General features: G+C 37.4%; 1 protein-coding gene across 1 annotated transcript; it reads right to left on the reverse strand.

Moving 5' to 3' along the window:
* Positions 1 to 6,552: 6,552 nt before the first annotated feature.
* On the reverse strand, positions 6,553 to 7,246 carry LOC137254234 (protein transport protein Sec24C-like). The gene is made up of 4 exons (XM_067791938.1): positions 7,241 to 7,246; positions 6,950 to 7,176; positions 6,712 to 6,889; positions 6,553 to 6,603 (listed from the first exon to the last, which is right to left on the reverse strand). Exons 2-4 carry the CDS (start codon positions 7,093 to 7,095, stop codon positions 6,553 to 6,555), a joined length of 375 nt encoding a protein of 124 aa, XP_067648039.1. The 5' UTR covers positions 7,096 to 7,176; positions 7,241 to 7,246.
* Positions 7,247 to 21,373: the final 14,127 nt, after the last annotated feature.

Raw genomic sequence — 21,373 nt, forward strand, 5'->3', positions numbered from 1 at the left:
TGTGGTGGAATCCGATTGCTGTCGTAATTGAATTTGAAAGTAATAAAGTTAAAGTAAAATATGAATTTACAAATGTAGGACTAGTAATTGAGTCAGACTTATTATTGTTCTAAACCTAAGTATTCTAGCAATAATTCTGCAACCCTTAGCAGAAGTATTGATTGATTTTAAATCTAATTCCAACAGCAATCGTACCACGACGTACTTTATTATATATGTACATGAGATTGTAACTTAAATTAATACAGTTCATATAAAAAAGAAGTAAGTACTTTAATAATAACATAAACTCGCTTAATTGGGTTTCGTTTTCCAATTGAAATCTTTTCCTGTGCAAGCACATCGGTAACCTGTGTTGGCAAAAGATATGATTACACTGTCTTCGATAGATAGTCGGACGAGCCGCTACTCGGCGAAGTAGAGATGACCGTTGTGTCGGTGGCAGCATTTACAACAGCAGTTTCTAACTTTGCACCATCCGTACATTGTGATGAGTGCTTCACTGCCTTTTCTAATTGCTCGGCGCCAGCAATTTTTGCTGTTTGTAAAGCTTTAGCTGTAATGAAAATATATAGATGGGTTAAAGTGGTTTTTGTATGTTATTCAACAACTCACCCTATACCATCATCACAGCCTTCTCATCGATTTTGAATATGTGTACTGTTTCAGTATTCAGACCCAGTTCGTTTGGTGCAATATTTTCGATTTGATGAATATGTATACTATCCGTTAGGCAGACAATTGGGTGCGTTCGATTCATTCATATACTGTGGGTATTTGAGCCGTAGATGCAATGGCAGATATTTCGATTCTTTTTAAAGTGTAACATTTGTAAACACTTGGGTTTCTCTGCTGTCACCATCACCACTAGAGAACTATTGAAGAAACGCTCGACCAAGATAATATGTTGCGATTTACGCGCATAGATTTCTTCCACCTTGTCACAGTTATTGATGTAGAAAATGCGAAATCCATATTTACCATCCAATGAGGAAATGGAACTGTAGAGGAAGAAACATTTTATTAAATTTAATAAAATCAAAAAATGATAGTTGTGCTAAAATGGGGTAAAGTATTGTATGTTAAAGTATAGCGAAGTCTCAGCGGCTTTGTCCTGGTGAAAATTGAGTTTGAATAGGTTTTATTCTTCATTCTTAGAAACATGTACGAAGGTCCTGGTAAGATATTAAAAATACTCAACACTTTTCTGCAATAACTTAAAAAAAACTCATACTCAAACTTCTGTTTAACTTCTACATATCAATAGCTACCTTTACCACCAGGAGTCACTATTGCTTCTACGCCTATGCTATTATTTCCTACAACGATGAGCTTTGTAATAAAATAAACAGCTATCTCCCCAAACTCTCCAGTTTTTTCGCCTCGCGAAACCTGATATTGTCACCAACCAAATCATCGGTGACCTTATTTAAAACATGGCTGCGCCAAATGTCGACCATATGACATTACCCTACCGACCGTCTTTTTTTTTTTTTTTTGTTTTAATGGACGTTGTGGCAGCGCGCTGCCCTCAAGTGGCCCAATGAAACCAGGATAATCCTGTTCACGCGATCGATTTATATATATATATAATAACTTTTTTTTTTTTATTTTGCCGAGTCTTTGATGGGCAGCGGTTTGTCAAGCGTCACGATCTGAGACTGCTCAGCTACAGAAGAAATTTCATCAGCCAAGCGTAATACTTAAAGAGAACAGAAGCAAACGTATTATACATTAATTTAGAGAGGTGAGAACAATCTTTTTTTATAGAAAAAAGGGAGTCCGAGCTATCAAATGTGTTTGAGTGAGAGTTATAATCTTGGCATAAACGCCGAAAAGGTTCATTTTGTTCGAAATTCGTTCTACATTGTTTCAGCAGAAGAGGTTTGAAGTGTCTCGATGTCCGAGAGGGAACGCAAAAGTTCACTTCATTCAGAAGGAATGGGCTCGAAATTGATCCATTTAAAAGTTTTGTCATAAATATTACACCAAGCATTTCCCTTCGACTAGCAAGAGTTGGAAGATTGATAAGCTTTAATCGATTAGTATAAGGTGGAAGATTAGTTAAAGAGTCCCATTGGAAATTTCTTAAGGCAAATAGTAAAAATTGTTTTTGTATTGATTCGAGACTGTCTGCATGGACTTGATAACGCGGATTCCAAATTATCGAGCCGTATTCTAATATTGGTCTAACTAATGTTGTAAAAAGTGCTTTAGTTATGTAAGGGTCGTTAAATTCTTTTGACCACCGTTTAACAAATGCAAAAACACCTTTGCCTTTATTCACTGTAGCATTAATATGAAGATTGAAACTAAGTTTGGAATCCATCATGACTCCCAAGTCAATAAAATTATTTACAGTTTCTAGACTATAGTTGTTAATTGTATATGAAACTGGTGGCGAAACTCTCCGAGAAAAACACATGAATTTACATTTTTTGAGATTGAGCGGCATATAATTTACATTGCACCAGGTAACCAAGTGATTTAAATCCATTTGAAGCAAGGAATGTTCCTCAACCGAGGCACATGATTTGAAAAGTTTTACATCGTCTGCGTACATCAAGATTTTTGAGTATTTAATTGTACCAGATATATCGTTTATGAACAACAAGAACAGAATCGGACCAAGATGGCTGCCCTGAGGAACACCAGAAGAAACATTGATGACCCCAGAAAGTGTATTTTTAAATATTACTTTTTGCGTACGATAACCAAGATACGAAGAAATCCAACATATAAGACGGGGTTGAAAACCGAGTTGATTGAGCTTATGAATAAGTAATGGGTGTGATACTTTGTCGAAAGCTTTACTGAAATCGGTATAAATTACATCAGTGTGAAGGCCTTTTCTAAATCCATTAGATACGTGGGTGGTAAATTCTAGTAAATTGGTGATAGGTGATTTGCCCTTACAGAACCCATGCTGGGAGCTTGCAATTATGGGGGAAATAGAGAATGTTAGGTGATGGGTAACAATAGCCTCAAATAACTTTGGGATAGCGGATAACTTTGCTATGCCCCGGTAGTTTTCTATTGAAGACCTGCTTCCATTTTTATGAAGCGGAATAAGAAAAGATTCCTTCCATATTGTTGGGAAAACGCCATAAATTAAAGATAAATTAAATAAATCTGTTAGCGGCTGATAGATGTTTGCAGCACATTTTTTAAGAAAGTGTGTCGGGATCCTGTCGGGGCCGTATGAATATGATACTTTTAAAGTGTTTAAATAAGATAATACATCTTCTGAAGATATAAATGGAGCTCTGATTGAATAATATGAATCAATATGGTATGGGTATTCATTAGGTGAAACGCTGGTCTCAATAGAGTAATTTGATTTGAAAAATTCCGCAAAGAAGTCGGCGATCTCTTGATCATCGCTGGAAATATTATCTTGGAATTTCATGAATGATGGAAACCCTTTCACCCTGCGTTTAGAGTTTACGAATCCGTAAAATGCCTTCGGGTTGCAAGTTATATTTCTTTTCATTTTACAAAGATAAGCTTTGTAACACTTTTTGTTCAATTGAAAATACTTGCAGCGTAGAATCGAGTACTGTAAGTAATGGTTATGTAAACCCGTCTTTTTGAACAACTTGAAAGATCGAGACTTTTTATTCTTTAAAATTTTCAGCTCTTTAGTGAACCATACTTGGCTTGTATCGGAATGTACACAAATCCGCTTAGGTACGTATTTTTCAAAAAGACAGTAAATGGTATTGTAAAAGTGAGAAACGCTTTGCTCCACATCAGCATTAAATATTGGCCACACTATTCGAGATAGATCACGATTTAATTTTTTAAAATTGGCCTTCACAAAGTCGAAGCGATAACTGGAGTTGTATCGTTTATTTCTGCTGTTACAAGCATAATTTACAACTTCGTAAACTATTTTGAGGGAAGGGTGGTAAGCATCTTCAGGTTCAATAATGGGTTCGCATCGACTAATGGAATATTTAGATTCATCATCCACAAAGGCTAAATCTAACACTCTTCCGAATTTATTCGATTGGATGTTGATTTGTTGAAGGCACAGCTCAGACATTCCGTCTAGAAATTCATTATTGGAAGACTTTGACGAAACTGGTACGATATTAAAGTCAGAGATGCAGATCACTGTATGAGCAGTTTAAGATCGCTATTAACTGACGCTTAACAACACACAATGCAAACAGCTGTGGCAGTGAAAAGAAAATGAAGTAAATGTGCACGAGCAAATAACAATTGAAAACTGAAAAATATATAAATGCCAATCAAATGCAACAACAAATATGCAAAGTGACTCGGCAAATATGTATGTATGTATGGATATACACACTTTATCAATTATTTTTAAGATACAATTTATTTTAGTAAAGAAAAGCAGAACTTTAAATTGCCAATGCAGTACACAACGTGTTTACACTTATTTTTAGCACAATAATTATTTAAACAAACAAATTTATTGATTTAAGACAAAATAAGGCACAGTAGAAATCAAAACACAACTTCACAGCTTGACGTTCGCACTTTACTTACACCCTAAAATCTTGGGTGTGACTTTCGATCAGGATCTACATTTTGGAGAGCATGCACTAGCAATTGTAATGAAAATCCAGAGCTGTAACAAATATTTAATATAATTCGATAAATCGGCAGTACTTGGGGTAAATATAAATAGACGTTTGCATGGTACGCGTCTACGATATGGTCGCCAAGCCTAAAGGTTACTCACTGGAAGAAAATACAGGCCTGCCAAAATGCTGCCCCCAAAACCGCTACGTGCTGCCTTCTTATGTCCTCGGAACACCACCTGCACAATGGAGCGAGAAAACTCCCAATAAGGTAAAGAAATGAAATGCTAACCAAACAGTTTCTGTAGAATACCCAGAAACCTGGGCATCCCAGCAGACATCTGATTGTTGATCCAACACCGCTTAGGGGCTTAAAGAGTAATCTCCATAAGCATTATGAGGAAATACGGCACCTGAGAACTCAGCCGTATGAAGCAAAAAAACACAAGCAGGTCCTCAGCGAACTCCACAAACAGGCGTCGGACCTTTATGCTAGCAATTGCCCGGTGAATCCAGTACTTAAAGAACAGTTCCCAAAACTTGCGGAAGAGGGCCGCATACTCCCCAGGGAAAAGCGAGACACTCTAGCTCAACTTCGTTCTGGATACTGTAACAGGTTAAACTCTTACCTCTCCAGAATCAACCCCGACATACAAAATGTATGCCCCGCTTGCAATGTGTCCCTACATGACCCCAACCATCTCCTTCATTGTAATGTGGAACCAACGCCTCTAACTCCCCTTTCATTACGCTCCAGCCCTGTTGAAACAGCAAGTTTCCTTGGACTCCCGTTAGAGGATATTGATAACAATTTGTGATCGGTCGCACCTATTAGGTGGGGCGAAGCACTGCTCCAACAACAACAACCATCTCGGGAACGATTATTATCATCACTTTAAACCTTCTAAGCCATCCCGCCCACCCCCTATTTCCACGAGGAACATGGGGTCGCCATTACACATTACACTGAACGAGTCCGCCGCACAATCATTATAGCATCATTTAACGAAGCTCAGTTTCTTCCAAAAATTGTTCGACACCGCCACGTAAAATCAATGTGTATGTTCTAGCATTAACGCAACTTTTAAATAATTATAAACTATAAAAATGAAATTAATGTCAAACCCACTATCAAACCTTCGAAAATGTTGAAACGTTCACCACAAACCTGACGTTCTTCAAAGTAATCACATTAACCCAAAACAATTGAATTAATATCATTAGCTGTAGTCATAACAGCACCACCACAAGCTTTTATTCTACGTTTCCAATCTTCTTCTGGTACATGAACAGCACAGAACATATCAAGATCTGCAAAATACTGTGTAGCACATCACCAATTGGTAGTTTAGAAAACACAACATTGGCACCTTACTTACCTAGTTTATTGTACAGGAGACGCCATTCACCATCAACAATTTTCTGATACTCTTGGACATTGGAGGACATTGCTGTGGCAGAGCATTTCTCCAATAAAGCACTTTGTTGTTCCTTTGATTGGCGCTTCGACATGTACAGCCATGTCGTATTTTATCATACATAATTGTAATGCTTTACGTATAGCTTTAATGATGATACGTGCATGCACGCTTCCTCAACATATGGCTTAACTTGTTTTAAGATTTCACATGCTTAAAATACTGCCATCGCCGACGTGATAAGAGAAACATTTTTATTCTACACATTCTAATATAACAAAAAACTTACCTCAGCATTTTGAGATTTGGCGATGTCTACTAGAGTTTTACGGCTGGATTCACAATATCCAATAGTTTCATAATGGTTGCCCCATCATTTGAAATTGTGGCCTTACCACTGGAATCAACAATATGCTTGTCCATACTACGTGAACCCAATGTAGTGCGTACAGCGTCCACAATTGAATGCGAGGCATTGATGTTGGATATGAGTTGAGGTTTACCTTGAGATCTATCGGTACCCAAACATTTTTTACACAAATACTCTTGTACCCAATACAAGTTCAGGATGTTCATATTTATCGCACGCTGTCCGGTGTGGGCCAAATGTTGGAAATATGCAGTTGGCACTGTTGAGAAAAAATATGGATCAATGAACACAAGTAAAAGTGAAAGATTTTTTTACCATCTCTTGTTACTTTACACATTATACTTTGGAAACGACGACCAGCATCTACAAGTTGCATATGAGCCTTGCAACGATTACATCTAATTGCACCCAATGCACCAACATTTACAATGGGTGGCTCATATTCACCCTCAACCGTGCGTGCCATTGGTGAGACGGTAAGTGTAATGGCCAAAGCTGTTGTTTTTAATAAATCAGCTGTTGCAGGTATGCAATACAAAGACGACCTGCAAAGATGAAAGATCAATGTAATTGACAAACAAAACATTAATTTCGATTATCGATACTTAACGTAACGTGGCGAGGAGTTACCCTGATCTTCTACCACATATTTTGTGGTCACCAATGGTGGTAATAAACCCTGTTCATTAGTAATAAAAGCCCCACCAGCGCTATTTTGATTTTCAATGATAACGCTTATCGGGTTTGGCATCTGATCGGGATCTAAACGGCGTTGGGCTTGATCATACTGTTGCGGCTGTTGATATTTACCAGTAACAGGTGCAGGTGGTTGCTAAAGAAAATAACACAAAAATAATCATCAGCAAATTTGTAAATTATTAGCTGTATTAGCATACATTATAACCAGGACGCCCGGACGTGTCCGGGTATTGGGGGTTGACCCGGCTTGGGTGGTTGACTGAGCATTGGCGTCTGTCCAGGTTGTGTTGGTCGCATCATTTGACCCATGTAACCACGTGGTGCACCTGGTTGTTGTAGAGGATAACCTGGATGTTGAGGTTGTGGTGGATAGCCCGGATTTTGTGACATTGGCAGATAGCCAGCCTGGGGAGGTTGCTATTCACCTGTGTGCTGGTATGGAGCTGCAACACCGCCTGCACTTGATGTTGGTGGTGTAGCTGAAACTGGTGGTTGACCAGTCTAGAAAAATAACAAAGTTTATTAAACACAAAGTATGAGGCAAGCCAGGTATATTTGCCCTATTTATAGTCATCTGATTGGGACCACCAGGTACAGCTTTCCCTCGCGGTGTCGTTGCTGGAGGCGATGGCGAATCCATGGAAGTTGGCGCATTGGCTTGAGGCGGCGGCTTAGCTGTTTCACCATATTGACCAGCTATAAAGTTATTGTTCGGTTGTTGTTGTCGCTTGTTGTTTTAATTTAATTAAATTAGCACAGACCTGCAGCTCAATTCGCGGAAAATGGCGGACTCGCTGAAAATTTGTTTCCAGACAAAAATTACATATTTCACAATACCTATGAATATAGTAGGTGCGAGAGAGCACGATACATTGTGGCAAAGCTAAATTTGTCAACATGCTATTTCATTTGGAGAATTTTTCATTCCAAATCGTCACCCCTGTCAAAAATTCGTGTTGCTGTGTGCGTTTTTGGTCACACGATTTTTGCAGGGACTTAACGATTTACGTGTTCCATCGACACAGCTTTTAGTCATTTTCCTAATCAATTTACGGGCACATTTTTGCTGGGTTCCTATCTTCCTAATGTGCAAATTTTCTGTCAATCATTATTTGCTGAAACTGTGCAAATGTATGTTCTGCGCATGCGCGGGCTTTTTTAGTGTTAGTGAATTGTAGTAGCGTGTGTAAAAAAAGTATTAAAAGGGTTCAACGGGTCACTATCCCCTTTACCCAACTTCTACATACTAATTGTTATAAAATCTCAGTTTAGTCGATTAAACAATGAAAAGCCAACAAATACAATACATGGCTTGATGTATTTATTATTTAAACATGGGTTGCAGCCATAAAAAGTACATTATTTACATAAATAGTAAAAAAACAAGGCGAAGAATTCATATTTTTGAAATGAAAAAAATTAAAATATATATGTATAAAAATATACTTATACATACATCCCTCTAAGCATTTCTTTAAACATTTAAAAAAAAAATTGAAAGTGAATTAGCTTGAACAGACGAAATATAAACGTTTTCAAAATTACTTATTTTGAGTTTTTTAATGAAGTATATTTTTGATGAAGTAAACAAAATATGAGTACTGGGCTGGCTGCTATTGGTGTTGAAATAATATCAATTTTGTAAATTTTTTTCTAACATACTCTTTTCGTCCGCGCTTTTTTCCTTTAAAAAAAACAAACGAGGCTAAGGGCTCATTTACATACGTATATCTGCGCACTCAGCACAAATCGGTAATGCTATTCTGTGGAGTTCTGAAAACAATAAAAATTTTATAATACTAATTTTTAATTTGGAGGACGAAATAGCCTAATGTGCAGTATTGATAGAAGCAAGACGGTTTGTTGAAATATACATATATTTAAGCCTCTTTTTTACAAAAATCAAACGACAGCCTTGAGATTTTGTCTCCTTATCTCGCTGTATATCTCTACTATAATGTTTGACAGGCTGCACAGTTCAATAGTAGCGATAGAGAAGTATTACCTATATGCATTTTACTGGTCAATTTACGGGTACATTTTTGCTGAGTCGCTGTTGTCGGCGAGCAGAAGTGTTGAGTAAACGACATAGAGGGAAACGGCACAGGGCTCTTGATAAAAGTCGACTTATTCGCCTAGTCGGTTAACCGACTAACCGGTTGTAACCGTTTGCACGGTTTTTAACCGAATATATATATTCGGTTAACCGTCTAGCAGCGATTAACCGACTACTCGCTTTGCTGCGACTAGTCGACTTTTGGCACATAATCGGTTACCATTAACCGAATATTTCATTTGAAATTTTTTCACAGTCACTTTCTAGAAATTTTGCGCTCCTGATACATATTCTGCGTGGTAACAATATCCCAGCAAAAATGTACCCGTAAATTAGTTAGCAAAATGACTAAAATCTGTGTCGGTGGAACACGTAAATCGTTAAGTAGCATTTGTACAGGGTAGGGTCAAGTTTTGTGACCAGTCCATTCCGTCATACCTATTTATGTGATTGTCCATTCTATTCGCACATATACGGTATTAGATTATCGAAATGTAAACAAACTATAGTGCTGCACTGTTCTTACATTCACATTTTATTGTATGCGATTGTATGCATAAAAAGTTAAGGGAAACTTAAATTAATTAATAGGGGGACTCATGTAACCGTATAAATGCCTTATAAAGTGTGTAAACGTATAAATTTATCTAGTTTACGCAGGAGCTGTCAAATTTTGTATGAAAAATCATTTACACAATTTGTATAAATTTACGCGCACATTTCATTGTGTAAACGCGGTAAACTCAAAGGAATGCAACCTTGCAGACATTACAGACGGCATTTTCATCAAAAATCTCCAACATCAGCAAGTAAAGGCGTTTTAGTTTTGATTTTTCACTTAATCCTGGTATTTTTTAATTTATATAACAATCAAAAAAATTTTTTTGGAAATAATACAGCTGAAAAACAATCAAGTTTATCAAGAGTATTACTAGGTGCGTTCATATAACCGCGTGTGTAAATGGATATAATTTTACACCTTATAAGTTTATATGCTATCATGAGTCCCACTAATGATATAGAAAACAAAAGCGAAGAACTAACAGAACTATTGATTGCAGTAAACCATCAAATCGCGAGTGTAGCATTATACGTCATACCCACTGTAATGTAGCATTATGCTTCATACCCACTGTAACACACTTGTAATAATACTCATCATAAACTCCAAATATATTTTAGTAATAATCATATTACAATATTGTCCAACATAAATTATTGAACTAACCCAGACGGTTAACCAACATCAATGGAATGCCGAATATGAGACCCATTTCCATTCACAGCTAATAAATTTTGAATATACATACAAACATACAACCCATTGTGGGAAAATACCAAAACACTCAAATTGATCTGCTGACGTTGCTAAACAACATGTACAAACCTACATGTATGGAGCCATGCATACAAAACTACATGTATACAAAGATTGTATACAAACGTACATGTATGCATACTCCATTTCATATGTACTTATTTTTAGTTATTAGTATTAAGATATTTATGAATGTATAGGTTAAGTCAATTACTATAAAAGACAAGAATTTATTCAATAAAGCGAAGATTTAATGTCGCACCATCAAACGTGCAACGTCTTTTAATTTCTAACACTTCATGGCGATCCTGCCAGCCTGATCTTTAATTAGCTGAAAATTTGCTCCTAAGCAAAATTCGCTAGATCTCGCTGAAGGAAAGATCCTGCCAGACTAGATTTAAAATTGGCAAAACTGCTAAGAATCTAGCTGGAGGAGACCGTGCAAGATTTAAACAAAAAGTAAATTCATTAAATTCTGCCAATAAGGCAAAAGGAACAAATTTCCTTTTTAACAAATTTTGATTGCGACGTTCAAAAATCGAGCGAAGGGCGTGAAGTGAAAGGAGCGCGCAGGTGAAGTGGAATATACACCCAGAATAAAAGCATTAGGCGTGAGGTGAAAGGAGCGCGTAGGTGAAGTGGAATATACACCCAGAATAAAAGCATTAAGCGTGAAGTGAAAGGAGCGCGCAGGTGAAGTGGAATATACACCCAAAATAAAAGCATTAAGCGTGAAGTGAAAGGAGCGCGCAGGTGAAGTGGAATATACACCCAGAATAAAAGCATTAGGCGTGAAGTGAAATATATACCACAGGATCCCGGCATTGGACGTGAATAACAAGCTGGACAATTAAATAAAAATGTCTTAGAATAAGTATGTATATAAAATTTAGAATCAATTGAGCGGCCTCAGGGACGCTAAACCATTAACAAAAACGAGAGTTTTTGCTTAGAATTTTTTTTTTTTGAAAAAAAAGGGAAAATTTAAACTAAAACAAAAGTATGTACGAATAACTTCTTTGGACCTCGAAAAAAAATTGATAGTATAAAAACCTAAATTGCTAAAATTTAAATTAGGAGGAAAATTAAAACTATTTATTGAAAAAAAAAGTAAAAATTTCTTTTTCAATCCTAAATTAAACTTTTATAAAAAAAAAAACAAAAAAAAATTCAAGTAAATTGGAATGTTTAGGAGATCTTTGTAAAATAGTAAATCAACTTCAGACAGTCCACCTATCCTCTAAAGAAAGCCCATAGAACATTTTTAAAAAATCACCATAACTACTAAAATTCAAAGAAACTCCTCAGGTCTTCCTCTCTAGTGGGACGAAAATACCCGACACACTAGGGACCTACCCAAAGAACTAGAAGGTTTAAAGAAATTGTGGAAGATAATAGGTATGGAAAGGGAACCCACAATTGAGGACATTATAAACCCCACTACCAGGGTGGAAGAAATAATGCGTATGATGAGGAAAGTGTTCCCCAACAATTCCAAATGTTAGGTAGCCTGAAAAAAAAAATTTTTTTTATAAAACAAAAATATCTAACTTCCTATTAAAACCTTCGATGTCTTGGTGGACAAAAATAGCCCAAGGCATTATGGTAGCCATAGCTGGCTACGAAATAGGAAAAGAAAGCTCTGAAACAAGAGATAACAAAATAATCAAGTATGAGCCATCAACTAGGGTAGATACAGAAAGTACTCCGAACATCCCAGATGTTTGGTTAGCAATTATAGGTTGTGTATTCATGCTATTGATCATCACAATGGCTATGATGCTCAAAAACTATATAAAGCACAAATTTAGGCAGGTAAAACCCGTTACAACTCGTATCTAACCCATTACCAATACCAAACCAAAGCTGAGGAAGAGCGATAAATTCAAATAAATCCCAAATAGTAAACCTAAAAATGTCACAATCGACAGTAAAAGCCACACTGCCTAAAGTGTACAGCAAATCAAAAAAAAAAAAAAAATTCGCATAACTCCTTTTATGGCTCCTGACAAAAATGGTCATGAAGCAATAGGAAATTTTAGGACAGTGGAAATAGGCAAAAATTAAGAAACTTTTAAAACCAGCCCATAACAACAAAAAAAATGATGAAGAATAGTCACAAAGGGAACCTATAAAAATATAAGTGAAGCGCTATACAAATTTGCAATAAGACGTGTCCCGCTCGTTTTCATCTTAGGATAGAAAAATGGTAGCGTAGGAAATACAAGAAACCTGATTGTGGATGATAAAATTGACTTAGGACAATTACTTATCAGGCTGTACACACGTTGTACAAATGCCGCCAATCTAGGACTTGGTATTTATAAGAAAATCAAAATTGTCCTAAGGGACAAATTGGTAGAAAATGATTATTTACTCGAGTAGGCAAATTTAAAATAATAAAAGTAGGTACCCAAATTCTCTAAGATCAAACAATTGCACAAACCCAAAAAGGTTGTGAAAGTGACAAATCCCGGTATAAAAATAAATTCTTCATAAAAGTCATGACGATTCTGTCTTGGTGGTCGCCGCAGAAATCGCATGAAAAATAAGATCAAAGAAATAGCTGGAAAATATGAAATTATGGAAAAAAAGGAACATTTAAAAATACGAAAATTTTTTTTTTGCACCCACTGTACCTTCCACTTATCCATTAATGGAGCCACTACCAATACATAACTGCCCGCTCTTCCATCAGCAACCCCTCTATTTTTTATGCAATTATTACAGATTTACCTTATTATGAATGAAAAATGTCAATCAAAAAAAAAAATCTTTTCCTTGAATAATATGCGGAATTAGTTTGATAAAATAAAATAAATACATTCATTTATTACCTAGGTCTAATAAGGCCATATTTTTGCATATTAGGAAAATAGTTTACTTTAACCCCAATAGATTAGAAATTATTAATAGCAAAATTTCTTTTTCTCTAACCCTAGGTAGATAAATAATAAAAATTATTCAATAACTTATTTACATAGAAAAACTTCGATAGGAAAATATTTTGCATAAGTTCAAAAATAATAGTAGGAACTATAAAAATAATTTAGAAAATAATGATAGGAACAATAAAGATAAGGATATAGTAGTCCATACATTCATAACTTAAAGTAAAGAATTATTCCAATTTACTCAATTTGTAAAAACATGCCGATTTTTATGTGAGTCGACGCTCTTAAAGACCGGCTATGCAAAAACAAATTAAAAAATTCTCTATATGTAAAAACTCAAAATTTTTTTTTGAAAAAAAGAACTATACAAAAAAATATATATGTAAAATGTAAACATTTTTGAACAGAAAAGAGGATATGCACTAAAATATAACAATAAAAATAGCAAGGTCAGCAAATCGAAAACAAATCAAACAAACTCTTTCACTACAATATCAAGTAACAATAAAATATCAAAATCATTGAAAATATGACAAAGAGTCTTATACAATTGTTCACAAAACAATTATATAACACTCTTTTTTCTAAGGCGGATGGTGTAGCATTATACGTCATACCCACTGTAATGTAGCATTATGCTTCATACCCACTGTAACACACTTGCAATAATACTCATCATAAACTCCAAATATATTTTAGTAATAATCATATTACAATATTGTCCAACATAAATTATTGAACTAACCCAGACGGTTAACCAACATCAATGGAATGCCGAATATGAGACCCATTTCCATTCACAGCTAATAAATTTTGAATATACATACAAACATACAACCCATTGTGGGAAAATACCAAAACACTCAAATTGATCTGCTGACGTTGCTAAACAACATGTACAAACCTACATGTATGGAGCCATGCATACAAAACCACATGTATACAAAGACTGTATACAAACGTACATGTATGCATACTCCATTTCCTATGTACTTATTTTTAGTTATTAGTATTAAGATATTTATGAATGTATAGGTTAAGTCAATTACTATAAAAGACAAGAATTTATTTAATAAAGCGAATATTTAATGTCGCACCATCAAACATGCAACGTCTTTTAATTTCTAACCCTTCACGAGGAGGCAATTCACAATTTGAGTAAGTTCACTTGTAATTCGCCAATTTTAATACTTACCTTTTTTATTTTAGTTCAGAAAGCTGCAATTGAGGTTCAAAAGTTACAATTGAAGTTCAAGAATTTCAATTAAAGTTCAGAAAATTTTAATTCAAGCTCAGAATATCTATTTGTAGTTCAGAAAATTAAAATTGAAGTTCAGAATATATGTTTGTAGTTCAGAAAATTATAATTGAACTTAAATTGTAATTGTCTGAACTTCAGTTGTAATTTGTGAACTGCGATTGAAATTCCTGACCTTCGATTATAATTTAATCAACTTCTATTGAAAATTGTGAACTTCAATTGTAATTTTTTGAACTTCAACTGAAATTCCCGAGCTTTCAGAACTTCAATTGCAACTTTCAAAATTTTTTTACATAAAGTGAACTATTTAACATTTTTCTGAAAGTTTATGTGGTGAATTGCCTACCAGAGGTTTGAAACCACTTGCATTCGTGTTGGCGCTTCTCTATATCATTAATATAACAATATCTTGTTAATAATTAATTAATAGACATATATAAATTGTTTTCCTTTGCATTTTAGAACTGTGTACAAAAATATGTAATTTTACATATAGCAACCTAAACCAAAAAGTATTGCAACTCATAATCCGAGAAGCTTTGTATTGAATGTTGATTTATACTACAAAAATAACAAAATTCTTAACAAAACTAGGCTAAACGATAACGTTAACTATCAAAAAATCATAAGTTATTTTACGATGCTTTCATGGATCGATTTACACTTAAATACCGATTTAATTTTTTTAAGTTTTCACATTTTTTAGTTCAAAATGCGATATATACATTCAGTGGAATAATTTTACATTGAGGGCACTTCCTGCAATTTTCTTTCTTCGAGATTTTGCAATAATAAACGTGGGTACTCATAGAAATTTTTTGTTTTGAATTATGTGATTACAATATTTATAAGGACGATTTAGTTGATGGTATTGGTACTGTAAGTTAAATTCATCAGCAATTATTTATATTCAAGATATTTTCTTGTTATACATCTAATTTATAAACTTTGGTATAAAATTAGTGACAAATTCGGTGCAATTAAATTGCTTTAAAAATTGTTGCAAACTTTACGCCATTGTTGAATATTTTTTTTAATAAAGAGAATAAAAAGCTTAAAGTAATTAATTATAATAAATTTTTAAGTCCACCATTTATGTCCGGCTCAGTGGCTTCTGTTGCATCCGTCTCTGCGTCGTCTTCATCATCGCCGTCGTTGCCCTCATGTTCGTTTTCTTCATCAGATTCTTCTTCATTGTCTTGCATTTCATCTGTGCCATCAACTTCCATGTCCTCCTGAAAAAGATCGTTTTTTCTTAAATTACATCAAACTATTAATATGTAAAAATATCGCATTTTACTTCTTTTTCGTCTTCGTCTTAATTTTCTTCCACCCCATCTTCATCGGACTGTTTGTCAACATTCTCATGTTGTGTGCTATTATCATCGCCAAGTCGCCCGCTCATTTTTAGGCGCTGTTGTATTTAAAGTATAGCGCATGTTGGATTACCCTCATATCTACGAACCACTGGTTGTTGAACTTCACTCAGTTCCTCTTCGTGGTCAAATTCTTTTTCTGCACGTTCGCGTGCAATTTGGTCAGAATCTGTAACAAAACTTCAGCCCATGAAAACTTTTTCTTCTTCATAGATTTTTTGTCAGATTTGGACCTTAGGTTTTTAGGCGACACCCGATTGGAGAGTGTGCGCTCATGGAATAGCGTTCCCACTGACATATTCTTCATATTATTCCATGCCGCATTGCCGTTATGTCTATTCATTTCAAATATATAATTTTTGTTTTCAATTTCCTCTTTTACTCGCACACAACTACGTACTATTTCATTGTTATTCAAACGCAACTCAGTTAATTAATATCCAAGCTGTTGAAACTCTCGTTCGAATATACGACGATACCGTGCATAATCCGGCCGGTCGTGATGGGCTAATTGCCCTACATGATGAAGGAATTCACCTAAATATTTAGGAACCTGCTTGCCATAGATTTTTTTCAGCATTTCGCGTACATCAGTCATTAGATACTCCTTTGCACGATGAACTTTTTCTTGCTGATGTTGTATTGCCGCATCTTTCCATGGTAAATATCCTTGAGACCAAAATATTAAATTATAACCTAAACATTCTAAGTCACTAAGGTGTGAATGGGCGCCCATGTGAGCATCTCGTGATGTGAACTCTAAAGTACCATCATGCGCTTGGCGCTGATCCATAACGAAAGGGCGATGTACTCCGTTATCCATGAATTCCGAATTCAATAAGGAATATACGTTCCCCCTCGACAGCTACAAGTGATTCTGCAACTGCAGTAATCGCTGGATGCGTGATACTTTTACCATTTGAACTATTAAACAGTTTTTCTTGACGTCGAATCAAGCGTTTTGTGCCGGTCGATACGCAGGTATTTGAAGTATTGTTGGATTTTTTGACAAAAATTTTTGATTTTGGTAAAAATTCTTCACAAGCTTCGAACTTGAAACTGATCATTCTTTTCATAATTGTAACGGTAAGATATTAAAAACACATTTCAAATAAACAAACTTTAAAGTAATATAATTTCAGATATAGATGTTCCTGATGCAGAGTCGCACTTCTTTTAGGTTTTGATTTTGTGTTTTTTCGAGTTCAATAAATATTGTTTATATCGAAATATATAAAAAACTATCCGGTTTGAAATTAAATTTAAATTTATAGTTTCCACTTTGTATGGCAGCAGTAGTGAAAAATGGGCGTGGCCCGCCCATTTTTGCCACAAGACGTTATTTTCATCTATAAATACCCCATGCAAAATTTTAGACCGACAGCTTAACCCCAACCATTTTATTCCTCAAAAATTCAATTTTGAACCAATGTGCGATCTATAAAAAAAAACTAAATTATATTTAAAAAATGTTTCAAAAATTCGACGAATTTTCATAAAAAATTTTAACTCTTTCTCCGAATTTTTAGAGTATTGAGATTTGTAGTGCAAACGTGAAAGATCAAAGTAATTGCCAAACAAAACATTAATTTCGAATATCAATACCTAACGTAACGTGGCGTGGAGTTACCCTGATCTTGTACCACATATTTTGTGGTCACCAATGGTGGCAATAAACCTTGTTGATTAGTAATAAAACCACCACCAGCGCTGATTATCGGATTTGGCATCTGATCGGGATCTAAACGGCATTGGGCTACTGTTGCGGCTGTTGATATATACCAGTACCAGTACCAGATGCAGGTGGTTGCTAAAGAAAATAATACAAAAATAATCATCAGCAATATTTGAAATATATCAGTAGTATTAGCATATCTTGAACTAGGTTTTAAAGACCGTAAATAAATAAATAATTATTATTATTATATAACCAGGACGTGCGGATATTGGGGGTTGCCCGGCATGGGTGGCTGACTGGGCATTAGCGCCTGTCCAGGTATGTTGGTGGCATCATTTGACTCATGTAACTACCTGGGGCACCTGGTTGTTGTAGAGGATAACCTGGCTGTTGAGGTTATGGAGGACAACCAGGTGGACCACGTTGTGGTGGATAGCCCGACTGTTTTGGCATTGGCAAATTGGTTGTTGCTGCTGCTGTCGTGGTATTGCACAACTCGGTTACTGTTGTGGTATATACCTTGGCATAACTGGATGTGGTGTCATTGCCCCACCTGGTCCAGTAGATGCGGGCGGCATACTTGGAGGACCATCCCAGCAAAAATCTAGTGACAAAAATGGCTTTTCCCATATCGCTACACATCCATTCATTCATTTTTTGTTTAGCTTTCCAGCTTGTTCAGTTTTATAATTTTACTTAATTTAATAATTATAATAAATTAGGTCCACGCTTGTCTGCTCAAAATTTACTTCTCAATAGCAATGGCGGCTTCGCAGAATTGGTTCTGGATACAAACACACGTTACAGCACCAAATTTAGGGATTGCTTTTGCTGATATTGTTGTGAATTATGTTTCTTTATGAAAAATGTACACTTTTAACTTTTATACAGACCTTAAACAATTTTTCTTCTATTTATTTGGAAATTTGCAACTTTTTCAATGCGGTACGTCTGCGGCGTTTCAAGCTGAAAACAACAAATGGCGGATTCGCAGGTTGAGGGTACATAACATGTAAGAAAAGGCAAGCATATATGGATCGGACATTTTAATTGGGCCATCTCATTCTGTCATACTAACAATTGTGGAACAATGTGGGATATTTTGTTGTTGGTCGCCATTTTCAGTCACTAGATTTTTGCTGGGATGCACCATACTGTATTTTCCATATTGGCATGGTTGATGATGGTCAATTTTTTTGTCACGATATTTCCTGTTTATATTAAATCTTGTTTTATATGTATCAGGAGCACAAAGACAATGAGGTGTATATAATTTCGTGTTGTTGCCGTTAAATATTGGGAAAAATGCTTACCATAGTGAAAAGACTTATCACCATAGAAAATTGCTACTCATTCACATACTCTCTATGTATGAGATTTGAGCCTTTTAAGAATGTATTTTTATTTTACCAAATCCTTCCATACACCCCTTTGCGCACGTGAATGTGAGTATTTTCTTTTGTCTAATATCTTTGTTTTTACTTCGCTTTTCGCAACAATTTAAATGATACGTTAAATAGCAATTTAAAACAGCTAAAATATGTACATACATATGTATTTCACAAGCTATTCGTACTTTTTTGTTTGAAATGGACTCAATTGACAGCAGTGCGTGAACGCTTTAAAGAATTCAGAATAAGTAATTTGTCCTTGTGAATATTTCAGAACTCAGCACTCGTTCATGTTCATGAAAGGTGTGTGGGGTACTTACTGCGTTAAAAAGTTTTTACAGAGCAATGCATCCGGTACGTTTCGGTACCAAACCCGATCATCTCGCGAACGCTTTGTTATGACCACATGCGACATGATGACTTTGGGCTGGTAGGTGCAGTATTCTGCCACCTTAGTAGGTCGGGGTGAAACCCTATCGAAATGGCTGGTAGGCTAATGCTGCACCTGCCCACGTCCCGTTAAAACCGTGGCGGGCTTCAAGGTACGTTCCGGCTCCGTCGCCGTTAAGTTGGTGGTGTAGGTGCGGTTGAAGATTTTCCCGCTTTGCGTCCGGTCTGGCTCTGAACGCATTACCAATAAGGTAATGCGTCAACCCTCGCGTGGCCTCCCTGCGCAGCATAGATAACCACGGGACCGTTGAAGGGCGACTACACAATCGGCTCCGGATAGCGGCCTTGAGGGGGGACTTCTTAGAATGGACACGAAGACGAACAAAAAGGAGGGTAGGAGTGACGGCGAAGGTCGTCATGGTGCGAGGGACGCGACAGGTGCGGAGAGTGCTCCGAAGCAGGTCGCCGCCAGCCGGGAAAGCTCCCGGCGGGTCAAAAGGGCTGATCAGACGGATCAGCGCAGGGGTTTGGTTTCAAACCCCGTAGGTACGGGTAGTTCGGGTAGTGGAGGGGTGTCGAAACCGACACCCAATGCAGGCCCATATGGGGCTGTGACAGGGAAAGGCAGAGGTCCGGCGAATGCGACGGACCAGCCCAGTACTAGTAAGGAAGCCCTGTCGCGAGGAGCTTTCCCAACGGGAGCCCTGGGGACGAAGCCTGCCGGGAAAGGTAGGCGATCGACGCCGCGTAGGAAAGCTCTGGGTGATCGGCGCCTAGCTGAGAAGATCTTGGAGCGCTACGGCGCAAGGGATGCAGCTCAGATGTCTGAGAAGCATTCCCGGACGCTGGAGTGGGCCAGGAGCGTCGTAGCTTGCGACGACCACACACCGGTGTCGAACGATGCGGGTGAACAGCAGGGTTTGGGGGCTATGAAGCGGCAAAGGTCGGATGAGCGGAATGCCTCAACGACAAAAAGGGCCCGAGGAGGTGGGGACGCAATTTCGTTTAGCGAAATCGCTAAATGAGGGGGCTCCATCACCCTCGGGGTCCTGGATAGGAGTAGGGAGGATGGTGCCATCTCCCGAGAGGACTGGCCGTGGGTCGCCAGCGCCATATCAGCGGCCTATATGACCGCTGTTATGGAGAGCCCAGGTACGCGGCCATGCTTCGAATACTGGGGGTGGTATCATGGTTTTAGACTGATTACTTGTGCTGACGAGCGGTCGGCCTGTATCTTTAAGAAATTAATTTCTTTGGTTGGGGAGGTCTGGAGGGGAGCCAGACTCGAGGCCGTGGAACGGAGGGATCTCCCCTTCGACCGGGGGCTCGGGTGTGGTTGCCTGCCGGGCCATCTCAGCCGGAGAAAATACTTGAATTAATGCGTTACTGCAACCCGAACCTTCCGACGCATAACTGGAGGATCCTCAGAGTAGAGGAGGCTGTTGGGCCACGTCGGCAAGTGCTGATTCTGCTAAACGCAGAGTCCACCGGTCCTCTCTCTGACACGAGGGGGTTATCTCCTATGGCCTCGAGCGTGTGGTTCTCAAAATCTACCACGCCGATTCCAGGGGAGATGGTTCCTCTCCCACAGAGACTGTTCGGGAGGTGGAGGCGTCCGCAGGGGAGCCAGTACCCATGGTTGTGGATGCTGACTCCGCTAATTTGGACAGCGAAAGCACTGTTGACGTCCCGTCAATAGCGGGATCTGTCAACAGTGCTAGTCTTCTGGCTGATAGGGCCGAGGAGGAGCTCCTAGCCTCCGAGGGCGAATCATCGATGGCGGGATCCGTCATCAGTGTGAGTCGTCTGTTGGGGGGGGGGGGGGGGGGGGGGAGGAGGATCTCCTAGTCTCCGAGGGCGAAGCCGCCAAGGATGGGGTGCAGAAGAAGAAGGGTGGTGTTGATGGAAATCCGTCAAATCAATCTTCAGCATTCTAAGGCGGCTTCCGCAAACTTGTTGCTCTGTC

The sequence above is a fragment of the Eurosta solidaginis genome, chromosome 5, assembly GCF_040869045.1.
Source record: "Eurosta solidaginis isolate ZX-2024a chromosome 5, ASM4086904v1, whole genome shotgun sequence".
Lineage (NCBI taxonomy): Eukaryota > Metazoa > Arthropoda > Insecta > Diptera > Tephritidae > Eurosta > Eurosta solidaginis.